This window comes from Bactrocera oleae, chromosome 2 (genome assembly GCF_042242935.1).
Source record: "Bactrocera oleae isolate idBacOlea1 chromosome 2, idBacOlea1, whole genome shotgun sequence".
Lineage (NCBI taxonomy): Eukaryota > Metazoa > Arthropoda > Insecta > Diptera > Tephritidae > Bactrocera > Bactrocera oleae.
The window spans coordinates 24,820,804-24,834,412 of NC_091536.1; the positions used below are offsets into that span (position 1 = coordinate 24,820,804).

The following is a 13,609-nucleotide window of genomic DNA, read 5'->3' on the forward strand; positions in this document are numbered from 1 at the left end:
AATAATCTCTATAATAAAGTCTAATTAATCCGTATGCTAATTTGATGCAGGAAAATACACAATTCATTAACTAGAGAATTAAACTATTTATATTTTGTGTTTTTATAAACATTTTACTGTGAATTATTTTATCATATTTAAGTAAGAACAAGATGTGAAATTAAGCTGGCTTCAAGTCTACGTTTTATCAACTGAAATACATATTTCGTATTTAAGAACATTGTATAATCCTATATATTTATACAATGCATTATTATGACTGAGATAGCGGTTGTAAGTTTAATGGATGTAAGCTCTCAAAGTTCCGTTGAGCATGAAAGAAAAGTTGAGTGTAAGGATGAAAACGCGTCAATTACACCACAAAATCATCCTAAACGAAAAGTAGGTAAGAAGGCTGCAACAACACTTGGCAAAAGAGCATTAAAGTCCACAGAAGAAATAAAAGTCGCTACTCAACTAACAGTTATTCCCAACAATATACAAACGACGACGAAGAAAAGGACTACAAAGTTTAAAGATCCACCTGCTAGTCAATTGCGCATTGATAGCTATTTCAAAAGTTCTTCAAAATCCTACAAAATTGAGATTTCTTCAGTAAAGTCGGAGAAGTCGATTTTAACGGCGCGTGGAAGCAAAATTGCTAAAACTTCCCAAAAAGTTGATAGAGTCAGAAATAAAAAAATTAAAGGTCGAAAACGTTTATTCATAGTGGGAGACAATTGTAGCTCCACAACTGTTTCACCACCGAGTGGTTTCTTGAATAGTATGCCAACTTCAAAAGGAACCGATCTCAAACGCTCTACCTCTACAAATGCCACTCGTAGTTCTAATAAACCCACCAAAAGAAAAACAAAGCCATATTCACTAGAAGAATTAATAGATTTGTGTTCTGATGAAGACGGAGCTGCTGACTTAGTTACTAAGAAAGCATTTGTTTCATCCAGTGAACGAAATAAGTCTGCTGTAAAGGAAAAGTTTGCCGATGCATATGAGATGAATTGTTTAGTTAGTGATTATGCTAATAATGACTTGCACTTTGCAGCAATGGTGTCTATACCCATACAGAAAACGAGCGCTAAAAACGCCTCAAGAGATTTGAAAGAGATGGTTTACCATAGAGATTCGCATTCGTCAAGTTGTTCGACTAATAAGATATTGTTGCAAAAAAAAGTAAATACACCAAGTTCAAAGTGTAATAACAGTAATTTGGATATAAAAACAGAAGAAAACGTGATAATCATCAACAAAGAGCGGACGTCTTCAAAGTCGTTAGTGAAAGCTAGTATAGTTGCATCTGATAGAGTACAAGTTAAGCAAGAACCAGAACTACTTGTTGCTTCAACGTCCTTATCAAACCTGACCAAAGAAACCAACAATAAGTTAAATAACCTTATAACTGGCGAAAAAAATGATTTACAAATAACGCCAATGGAGAAACCTTCCACTTCAAAAGGCAAAAGAGTTCGGAAATTTCGCGTTTGTCCGCCCTATAAAAAAGTATCTGGTACTACTTTTGCGGTTGATGCTTTCCAGTATGGACAGATAAGTGGCATTACACACTATTTTCTTACACATTTCCATGCGGACCATTATCAAGGTTTGACGCGCAAATTCGAAATGCCATTGTATGTGAGCCCGATAACTGGTGAGATTTTAATTTCACATCTTTGCTTCAAATGTAGGTGTTATAACATTTATTTATGTATTTTTTTAGCGAATTTGGTGCGCGCGTTTATATCAGTGGAAAATAAATATATAAACGAAATAGAACTGAGAAAACCTTTAATGATTAATGATGTTGAAGTCACAGCAATCGATGCAAATCAGTATGTCACATTCTTCATGGAATATGAAATATCAATAACTTTTCTTTTTTCGATTAGCTGTCCGGGTGCTGTAATGTTTATATTTAAACTATCCACCGGTCGATGTATCATACATACTGGCGACTTTCGTGCCTCGCCTGACATGGAGTCTGATCCAATATTTTGGAATAATGACATTGATACAATATATCTGGATACCACATATATAGCCCATAAACACAATTTTGCTTCACAGTATGAAAGTATCGACCGAGCTAAGCGTATAATACGAGAATTCCACAAAAAGCGTCCAACAACACGTGTTTTGTATGTTTGTGGCTCATATGTGATTGGAAAAGAGCGTTTTTGGACTAACCTAGCGCAAGAGTTTAATTTGAAAGTATGGACAGAGAAGAATCGATTGAAAGCTCTGAAGTCAATGGATTTAGATGAAGTGCGTGGTTTGCTCTGTGATGATCCATATAAAGCAGAAATCCATGTGATATCGATTGCAAAAGTCAACTATCAGGTATGTAACCAATGTTTATAACATTATGGACATATGCTTTTTAACCCAACTTACCTTCTTCACTAGTCGCTACTCAACTATTTTCGGCCATTTAAACAGCAATACGATGCTTTGCTGGCATTTCGACCATCCGGCTGGGAGAAGAACAGCAAACCACAACTGGGTGGTGAAATAAATATCGTAAGCATTGAATACTCTGAACATTCGAGTCAGGCGGAGTTGGAACGATTTGTAACTTATCTCAAGCCGCGTGAGGTAATCAGTACAGTGCCCGTGATACAGAGTAATCCATGCATTACACCGAAGATACCAGAGAAGTGGTACAAATATGATAACCTTAAAAGTAGGCAACGCAACTTCCAGCCCTCCATCACTAGTTTTTTAAAAATTCGTCCTCGTCAGCTGGTACAAAACGCATCTACCAAACGCAACTCATATTGTGTAACACCTACAAGATCACCAGATTACATGCCCAACGAGTTATCGCAACTAAGTGTAAGCGCCATGGCAACTTGCATAGAAGTGCAACGAGATAATAAGGAGGCGGCGACGTCACTGAAAGTACCGACGGTAGTTACACTATTTCCTAGGTCAGATGCTTTAGAGGATTGGATGTCGTAGTTAAATGTGAGATTTGTCTGAATTCTGTTTTTGTCCGTTGTTTTCTCTACACTGTGGTACTGCTTTAATACAAACTTTGTCATAAGTTTAAGGTTTAAGTTAGCTTTACTTTTATATGAATTTTTGTATAAAATTAAGAAATAAAAGTTTACAAGAATTAAATCCAAGTATTTGTATTATTAATTAATACGTAACAGGGATCACTTTTTTGTACTTTAGTCCTAAGTTTCGGTTTCAACTTAACTCATCTATTCGGTTACTTAGAACTAAAATGTACTGGTTGAAAGTGGACTCAAAGTTAGTTAGGAACTGCTTTACTTCACTTCCGATTTTATCGAGCAACCCCTTGGACTGCGATCTACTCTAGAGCAGTTAGACCTAATGTGAGCTCAGCATCCAGCTCCTCTAGTGATCACCTCTGGCTACTGGACGAAATAGCAGATATTTAATTAAATTCACTGAAATATCTACTGTTAAACTCTATACACAAAATGCATCCAAAAACTGTATTCTAATGGTTTTTGCAGAGATTGTAGAATGATAACAATTCTACATTCTCCGGTACTATTTTCTGAGTGGCTTTGTGGCAAACGTTTTGATAAAACTACATTGCAACACTGTTGAAATACGTAGGTTGCCTTTTATATTTCAGAATTAGAGAACAAAAACAAATGTTAATCATCGAAAATCGCTTTGCATGGGTTAGACCACTTTGCCGAAGCACTTTTGCCTCTGATTGAGGTATCTCCAAAACATGCCTTCTGAAAGCATCAACCGCCCTTTCAGGTGTCGAAAAACGTTGACCTCTTAGTTTATTTTTTACGTACGGGAATAAGGAGAAGTGATTCGGCGCCAACTCTTGATTATACGGTGGATGGCTCATCAAATCGGTGTTTTGAGTGCTCGAAAATGCAGTTGTTTCAGTCGATGTGTGAGAGGTCGCATTGTCGTAGTCAAGTGAGAGTTACGTCTTCGGCTGTTGGTTTTCCTGATTTCTTGAAAGGCAACCAAATATTTGTGTACCACCCAGAATTTACTGTTCTGCGTTGTTTTAGTGGTATGTTTGCCAAAAAAATAAACACAACCATTTGCTTGGAAGTGCTTCGTGCTAATTTTGTTTGATTCGGCTCTTGAAACACCCATACAGTCGTCGTTGCTATTAACTTTCTGGCTCATATGCGTAAATCCATGATTCATCACCGGTCCCGATGTCAAAAACTTGTTTTGTAGCACTGCTATCGTATTTTTTTTAACATTTCTCCCGACTATCGACACGAGCTTTTTTGGGCGATTGATAAATTGTTTGGGATCTAACGTTAATAAATTTTAATTATAGTCAAATGTTGCATGTATGCTGGTCCCACTAATGCCTATAGTTGCCCCAATCTTACGATAGGTCACATGGCGATCGTGCAATAACTGTTTGCGTATAGCTTCAATGGTGTTTGGACGGCTTCACGAAATTCGTCTTGGAGTGATTTACGACCTCGATTGAATTAATCATACAATCGATAAACACTGGTCCACTGGTAATCCACATCGAAAGTTGTAAAAAATAATCGCGGGAAAATTTTCGCAGTTTAAAGCTATTTTTTGGCCGAGATGAATATTTTTAAGTTACTGTAAATAACACAAATAAAGCTCGTAAGTCAAAACGTTCTGAATATGCGTTACGATAAAGTTGTGAGTTGCCAGATTGCAACACTAGGGTTGCCAAATCCCTAAATATAAAAGGCGGCCTACGTATCTGTGAGATACATATATGAGTTTATGTAGATACATATGTACATATATCCCATATTTGAGAGAGATATACCTATTTGTATGTATTTGTGAGTAATGCTTTGACTGAAGAGCATTTGGCGCTCTCATCAGCAGCCAGCTGTGTGGCATAGATACTTTTGCCGTGTATATTTATTCAGACTGTAAGGTAACAGCGCAGGTAGTATCTGTGAGTAGAGTCATTTGGCCACGAGTAAAAACATTGACTTTGGTCAAACTCTTTCAGGTTTGAGTTTAGTTTTACGAGATCTGCTGCCGTAAACGAACGTGTGCGTACGGATTAACGAAGAATTGCCAGAAATCGTTTTGTGGGCGTAACGCCGAAATCGAATAGCACTTGACTCGCGTATATGTAGTACGTTCGTATAGGTGTGTGCGCGCGGATTATATTGTATACGTTTGTTTTTTACTTTTCGCTTCGTCGTCGTTTAAAGTGCAACTTTTTTCTGTAAATATTTAGAATTTGCTTAAAGTAATTAAGAATTTTTTATTTGAGCGAGAAAACCTTCTGTTTTGCCTGGAGAGTGCAAAAGCAAAGCCAAATACAATAAATAGGCGAATGATTAAAAACGAAGTTGAAATTGCAACAATAAAAATTTTTTATTAAAAAAATAATAATAATCACATCTACTTAAATCCCGAAAACTGAAATATGTATAAAGTGTACACACTTAAAATACCAATGTTTTAGAAATTGTTAAATGTTGAAAATATCAATAGGAAAATTTTACTTAGAAAATTTATGTGTAGTGAAGAAATAAACATGCAAAGTGTTAGTGTTGAATTTCCTGTTTGAAATTCTTTGCTTACCTTTTTCTCCCAACAACAACTCGTTATACGGTATTCTTAGTTTTGGTTGCTGCTTACAGTGTTCAACTTGCCTAGCCAACTCCAGGGGTTTAAGTCAAATGATCAATACGACGACGCAACAAAGGTACTTAAAAATAAACATAGACTTTATAATTTAAATAATATGTTGAAAATACTCTACATCAACATATATACATACATACATATGTGTGTATATATATTAAGGCAAAACGAAACAAAATAGTAAAGGAAATAAGCTAAGAAACATAAACTATTAGGGTTTTTTCTTTACATATTACTCTAATTTGTGTCCTGACAATTACAACCTATATGATCTACGTGCTTATGTAAATAAATAAATATTTGTATATATTGCTACAAATGTAATATTATTAATAAATTGCATGTGTTTGCCAACAACAAAATATAGCAAGCATGTATTACGTGTGTATGTACATATTCGATGTGTATAATCAATTGGACGAACATATGTATATACAATGTAAAATCAAATAGTTAGCTAGTTAGTCTTCCGAGGGCCTTGTGTACTGGGCAGCCAGCCGAAATTTGTTCATCAAACAGTCATTCTGTCAAGCAGTCTGTACGCTAAGCAGTATTACCAGAGAACGTAAAATATGGCTTACAGCGTTCTCTGGTGTTACCGTTTCGCTTTGGCTCTCGAACAGGCAGACGTATGTAAGTGTGTAACTGCGGGCATTAGCATGTATTTTTGTACTTACACATACTTGTATGTATGGAAAGTGTTTGTGTAGAACGCAAAAATGGTTTTTATTTGTATTTAGATGTTGCTGACAACGGAATAACATATTTACATGAAAAAATAAGGCTTTCCGCTTGGGGTTAGGGCCGGTCCGATACAATTTATCGCCCTAGGCAAATGCCAAATTCCAAGCCTATTTTGTCTTAACAACAAAATTTATAATTTTTGAAAATTATTAAGGTAATTTTATTAAAACGAAAACACTTATATTTCAAAAGTTAATTAAAATATTTTCGTGCCTTTAAGTTCGAAACATAAAAAAACACAAGTGTTTTGATACGAAAGTTTGCTGATTAAATAAATAAACTATGTACATATGTAAAGAAAATTAGCCAAAATGCCGCCAAAAAGTTAGGCAATTGCCTAACTTGCCTATACGGAGGGGCCGGCTCAGAGAAGGGTTCAAAAATAAATAAATACAAGATTATAATATGATTATTACCAATGATAGAATTTCGTTAAATTTTACCTGAAGTATTTTATAAACATTTTCTGAAATAATTGTATTATTATTCACTTAGAAGGAATCTAAATCGATATTAATGTTTTTCTGTATATACTTCCTTCATTCTTTTCTACGATTATTTTCAACCATGAGATCACACAGGATTGATTTAACTTTCTAATTAGAATTAAATTTTGTTTTGGAATACTCTTTTTATTTTGCTAAATTTTAAGAGCAAATATTTTTAACACTTTTGTAATTTATATATTCGTAATTTAGGCAATCAACTCTATTTATTTCTGTAAGCAGGAATGTATTTGCATATATTAAACAGTAATTTATATACACGTATTTAAAAAGCTTCGGCTAATTAGAAAACAAACTACGCAAGAGTGAGAAGTCATAAACATACAAGTATATACGCATTTATTTGCTTGTTTTGATTTTACTAGATTATATTAGCGTTCTTCAAAGACTGGGCACATAGGTATGTGATCGCTCAGAATAAAAAAAATCGACAATAAAAATGTTTATTTCAAAGCACCATTCCATTCCAAGGTTTGCTTTTAGACTATATTATCATATCACTTTGTTCTAAAACTTCCCAGAGACAAACCTTTGCACATCCTCAATATATTGTATAAAGAGCTGATCCCATAACAATCATCATTCAGTAAAAGTATTCATTAATTTAGTGTACTCAGTTTATAAGTATTGGGTCAGTGAAATAGTTTTAAAAGTGTTTGCTACTATTCACTATCCACAAACTAGCCTCGTTTACTGGATGTCATTGATTATGCTGATTAATCAGTGATGATGAAGGAGAGCCAAAGGTTCTGATGTTGTTCTCATCATTATTAATTGTTTCGTACAAAGTTTTATAATGTTTTTTTGGAAGGCAAGCGCGATATAGAAATTATAATACACTTTTGCATTAAAGAAAATGATGAAAAGTTTTCAATGAGAGTTTGTTCGGGTAAAGATGATGAGAGAGAGTGTGTGAGTGTGTGAGAGAAAAAATTCATTTGTAGTGTTGATGGATGAACGGATGCTGTGGCATCTAAAACTGTACAAACAAAAAAACAACAGACCCAACAATATGCGGCTGCAAACTTTGTAAGCATGTACAGAAAGTGTCCATTTATGTTCTTAAATGTTTTCAAATGACTTAGAAGCAATGAAAAGATGAACAGAAGATGAACGAAGCAAAACAGGTAGATAAACCGAATTAGAAATTAATGGATAATGATGGCACGCCGGCATTGGCAAATACGAGAAATATAGCATAGTACAAAAAGCGAACAACATTTGTATGTATTTACAGTATGTATTAAAACCATTTGTAAATAGTTTTACGAAAGCGATGTGGAAAATAGACGCATTTTGCAAAGAAAAAAATAAACATACATATGTATGTACATATATTTTTTATAATACCAGGTGGCTGAACAAATAGGACTTGAAGTGAAGTGATGGTCATTTATAAATATATGAAAACCCCTTCGGAGGCTGGTATATTGTACTGGATTTGCTATGTTATATTCACGTTTACGAAAGTGCTGATCGTCGTTAAACATTGTCCATAATTTCTTTATAGATCTCGCGTGGCAAAGACATGTGGTTCATGATCCATTTGTAACAACTGAACAAAAACTTCAGTAAATGTTATAACAATAGCTATCTTTGGGTGTATTACTTTCTCACTTAATCATTGCGGGTCTTCAGTGAACAATTATGAGGTCCTCTTCCGTTGGTATTTGTGACACTGCGAGGCTTTGGTACTGAGTAATCCTGTTTGAATTCCTCGTTTTATCAGAGTTCCTCAGGCCAGAACCAATCTAATAACCTTACGGACTTCTAGATGACTCAGAATAACATTGCCGCTGTTCAATATACTTAATACTATATTAATCCAGCGAAGGCAAAAAAGATTATTTTCTATGGTTGAATTTGTATAACAATATAACTTTTTATTCGTGCAACAAGAATCATCATAGCCTTTCAAACGAGTCTGTTGGGTAAAAAGTAGATAGTACAACAAGTCAGCTGCTGGTACATATGTGTAGATATGCATGTGTAAGGACATTTATTGCACAAACGGTTGCTGCCACAGATATGTCGTTAGGTAAATCGTCGCAGCGCAACTAAGTCCACTAGTTTAAATGATTACAGCCAACAAGCGAAAAGGCACACAAATCCATCATTGGAAAGTTGTTGTGGTAGTGGCATATTCGTAAGCAGCAACAACAAAAGTTGCAATAAAAATGTCACATGCGATTTTATATAATGTCAGTGACACAGCAAAATAGTTTGCCGAACCGGCGGCTTTAATATTAGAACAACAACAACCACAAACACTGCACAACTGCTGTTGCGACTTGTTTTTGTTTTGGTGTTGTTTTGCCCAAATTTGAACTTTCGTTTTTCAGCATTCGCGTTATTTGTTGCTGTGATTATGTTGTGTTGTTGTAGTGATTGCTGCCAGTCGCGTTGGGGCGGCTGCAAATCTCTCGTCCGCGCCGTTGACTGCCTTTTCTGCCAACGCGCAGCTAGGTGCGCCGGCGCTGTTGAATGACTCTGCGGCTGCCCCATTATGTTGCCAAATTATTTTTCTAGTATTTCAACTTAATTTTTTCATGTGTTTTTCCGTTTTTGTTGCGTTTTATGTGTTTGATCGTGCTTGCGGTTGTTGTTTCATTTTTTAATTTGCCATCGCATGTCCATACCTGCCAAAGCTATGTGTGTGTGTGTGTGTATATTATATATAAATTTAGTTGTAAATTAGCTGCTAATTTAAAATCTCTAAAAGCTTTGTTTTTCTTATTTATGAATTTGAAGCACTTGTTGTGGTGGCAACGCTGTTATAGGCAATTGATTATTTATTTACAGTAAATAATATACAGCTTCTCCCAAGTTACTCAGTAATTTTTATTGCTATTAAATACGCGTTCAGTTTGTATAAAATGTGGCATTCAATGGCAAATATACAACATGAATTGTTCTTGTATTTGACGTCCTATTGATGTCATATTTTTATCAGGTGAGTATTTGACGTTTCTACCATACCAATGAAATATTTGTTTGTTTCTCTACTATAAAATGTTATGGTTAATAGCAAATTAATATGTATGCATGTTAAATAGTAATTTATTTCGTGTTTAATTACATCTGTTCACGGCGAGTCACAATACTGATTTTTAAATTCCTAGATATCTGTAATATTATACAGGTTCTCTGGTTTATTTGCCAGATTATACGTAGATCCACAATGGTTATAGCTTTAACTTGAGATGCAGCTGAAAATATTGAAAACGTTTTAGTTTATTCGAAGTGTGAAAAAAGAAAATTGTGCTTTTTCAGTTCTCATGCTTTGGCTTTTTGCATTTTGAATTCATTGTTTTTGTACTGCTTGCATTTTCCCTTGCGAAATTGGTTTTCATTGTATAAAGATAAGACTTTCAAGGGATCCGCCTGATTTTCCCACAACTGCGCTATATTATGTGAACGAAAACAATGCGTTTCAACGCGAATAACCCAAACTCAAGTATAAATAAATGGTAAATGGAAAATACGCGGTTAAAAGGGAGTAGTTAAATTAAAAAATATGATAGTAAAGCGTTCCACAGTGTTACCGCCAATGTTTAAATGGGGTGCCACAACTTGTCTCTACAGCGTTTATGTATATGTATGTAGGCATGGAATTTTGCGCGCAACTGCGATTTATTACCAAAATTAGTGGCGACATAATTGTAACCATTAGATATAGGCTTATATGTGGTAGTAAAAAAGTAACGCATCAGCACTTTTGTTGTTTACTACACATTTGTTGTTGTACAATTGATAGTTATTGTTATTGAGGCATTGTTCCCTACCAATGATCAACTCTAGTTTAGTTTGGTAATTGTGCTGTTTCGAGATACTTTCCGGGATCACGATCGATGTCGACAAAGCTATACATTTCTAATATTATTCAAAATTTAATAATCTATTTCAGAATCCCGTACACAGTTTTGGGCACTTCCATAGTTATGCCCCCACCGTGCTGACGCAGCTGTCGTGGCAGCAATGGCATTTGTGTAGCATTTCGCATAAACGAGGCAATAACTTTTAGTTGGCCACATTTAGCAAGAGAAATGGAAATGGAATGGAAGTAGAAGTGAAAAGAGGAATGATAAAAACACCGTTGTATTATTGCGCACTTGTGTGTGTGTGTGAGTCGTAGCAGCATATCTCAAATGCAAGAAAATGAAAAGAAAAATAGTTACAAACTGCTTTAGCTCGAAAATGAAGAAAACGGTAAAAGTAACTGGCAGCCTAAATCACTTAGTCGAGCACTTATTGAAGCAAGGCAGACATTCAGTCAACCAGCCAGTCAAGTTAGTCAATCAGTTGGCTGGAAATGTTGTTGTTTTCCACTTTTTATTTATTCTTGCTTTGTTATTCTCTTAAGAAATATTAGCGCCATTTCATTTGAAATTGATTTTAAAGAAAAAGCGTTTACTACTGAAACAACACACACACGCACAAATAGGCGTGTATGTGTGCATTTACAATTCACTATTATGGTTTTGGTGATTTAGCACAGATTCTTCACTTGGTTGGTACGTAAAAGTTTCGCAGTAGTTTTTAATTAGACGAATTCTGTTTTCTACCATTTAACTGTACTACTAATACACATATACAAGTACATTATATACATACATATGTGTGTCTGAACGGATATTACAATTGTTAATTGCAAGTTTTTGAAAGTTGAAAGAATCGATTTGCGTGGCAAGCGTCCGCGTGAATACGAATAACAGCGCCACTTTCGAAAGTTCAACAAATACTTCGTGTTAAAGAGAAATTTGAAAATAATTAGAAAACTCGTCATTATCAGCATCTAGCATCGTGAACGCTTATTGATTCTCAGCGATTTTAACAAAATCTTTGCTTGATAAAATATAAATATATGTATATGCATATGTACATATATAATGGCTCCTCAATTCACTATTTCTCAAATATTCAAAAATTGTGTACATATATAAGATATGAACGGAATTTGAACTTTGTAGGGTGAGTTGACCTCTTAAAGAATTATTTCAACTTTTCGCGTTGCGACGAGGATTAATGAACTCTCGAATATATTTTCGACATGAAAAAGCTTTTAATAATATCCATCAACCGTTGGAAAGCGGCTTAAAACAGTTGAGTTCCTCCAAAAAGAGGAGGAAAAACTTAAGCTAATCATGTATAATATTTCTATTACTTCATAGAGCACACAAATATTGCAACAATCTCAAATATTGCAACTTTCACTCATTGCCGAATTTCTGCGATCAGCAAAGACACTTACATCGATTGTATAGCTCGGTCATTGCTCGTGCCTCGGAAGTCGTCAAACATAATAACCAATGAACAGTAATCATACAATTAAACACATTACGCTCTATGTTTATGAAAAATATGAGTCCATCTTCCTTATTTCAGCAGCAATTACGTTTATTGTTTACGAAGAAAAGCGCAATTACAACACGCACTTTTTAGCGGCACGCCGGGCGATGGCGCGAAAAACTACCGAGGAAATGTGAAAGCAAAAACACGAGTAAAAATGGTTAAATTGCAAAAATATTGTTTGAATGTAATGGAATAAATATAAATATAGGCAAAGGAAAAGCAATGGCTATGCAAAAGCTCTGAAACTGGTTTTAGCTGACTTTACTCACTGCTGTTGTTGGTGGTGACGGCTTCGTACTGTATTATGCTGACTCGGGCAAGTTACAAGTATAACGTGTGCAACGCCTGTCCGCTCACCGTGTGCCCCTCTTATGCCGCTATTAAATTAAGTTAGTTTTCCAAACTACAAACATGCAGACAGAGGAAAAATGTGCTGAATGGATGTTCGAAGGGTAGTGAAAACGCAAAAGTACCAACACAATCGCACAACAAAGTATAATAATGAACACTGATAAGCAAATAAATACAATTTTGCTATTCATTATAAAAAGGAAGAAGAGTATCTGATCCAATTGCAACAGCAGTAGCATTCAAATGACTGGCTTGGTGTTCTTGGATTTATTTGAGAAAGAAAGATAGTTCGAGACATACATGTTAATGACCATTAAGGTGTCGCTTTAAAAAAGAAAAAACACAAAAAACCTTCTCACGTTTTTCGTTCTCTCAAAGAGTCATTGTCGCCCTCATTTGCGCGCTTTGAAATGGCAACACATGGACATTTGCTCGTCATCGCTATTATTCCACAATTAAATGAGTGCGCGAGCGACTTGAAATGTGCAGCATGTATCGTAAGGCATTATTGTCTTCAAAGCAATGGGAAATGAAGGTCAAGCAACTACCGAGCAAATATTTTGGAACTTGGATAGCTAATTGGCAGCGCAAAAGAAAATTTTTTGGAAAACTCTGGGCCAAATGAATTAATAATTGCTATCGGGGTAATTCTTAGAAACTAGCCACTGAATTCACACACCTTTGCCTTGGTAAGAAAGTTTTTTAATATGTTTTCTTGTCACCAGATACACACTTCGGTAAAAAAATATGAAAAAACTCACGATAATAATATTGGATTTTAAAAGCCAAGCTTACCACTTTTCTTACGATTTTCATTCGTGCTTTTCCTCTTTTGTGTACTTTGCTGTCAACTTGAGCGCTTCTTCGACAATGTTGTGTTAGCATAGACAAAACGGAAACATCAGAGGGTTGCTTTTCTATTCCACAATATTAACGAGTATTTAAGATTATAAATTGTTTACTGGGTAATTACGCAGGTCTACAAAATACTCACCAATCACTTTCACAACTGTTCGCAAAACTATGAGGAATGGTTTGCGGTTAAG

General features: G+C 35.1%; 2 protein-coding genes across 7 annotated transcripts in view; both read left to right on the forward strand.

Moving 5' to 3' along the window:
• Positions 1–137: 137 nt before the first annotated feature.
• Snm1 (DNA cross-link repair protein snm1) lies at positions 138–3,122 on the forward strand. The gene is made up of 4 exons (XM_014235681.3): positions 138–1,645; positions 1,715–1,826; positions 1,884–2,334; positions 2,401–3,122. Exons 1-4 carry the CDS (start codon positions 256–258, stop codon positions 2,953–2,955), a joined length of 2,508 nt encoding a protein of 835 aa, XP_014091156.3. The 5' UTR covers positions 138–255; the 3' UTR covers positions 2,956–3,122.
• Positions 3,123–4,949: 1,827 nt separating this feature from the next.
• smash (smallish) overlaps positions 4,950–13,609 on the forward strand; it is a 118,412-nt gene continuing 109,752 nt past the window's right edge. For 3 of the 6 annotated variants that reach the window (XM_070112841.1, XM_070112840.1, XM_070112844.1), the window contains exon 1: positions 4,953–5,671. The gene's annotated coding sequence lies outside the window, so the exon portion shown is untranslated. Of the gene's footprint in view, positions 5,672–13,609 lie in introns of all 6 variants that reach the window. The other 3 variants (XM_070112847.1, XM_070112848.1, XM_014235618.3) reach the window with 2 other exon arrangements.

Excerpts from the sequence above, each read along its gene's own strand:
- Snm1 (XM_014235681.3), top strand. The coding sequence starts at position 256 with ATGACTGAGATAGCGGTTGTAAGTTTAATGGATGTAAGCTCTCAAAGT. Across the intron at positions 1,646-1,714 it reads GTATGTGAGCCCGATAACTG|CGAATTTGGTGCGCGCGTTT; the intron begins GTGAGATTTTAA and ends GTATTTTTTTAG. Across the intron at positions 1,827-1,883 it reads ACAGCAATCGATGCAAATCA|CTGTCCGGGTGCTGTAATGT; the intron begins GTATGTCACATT and ends TTTTTCGATTAG.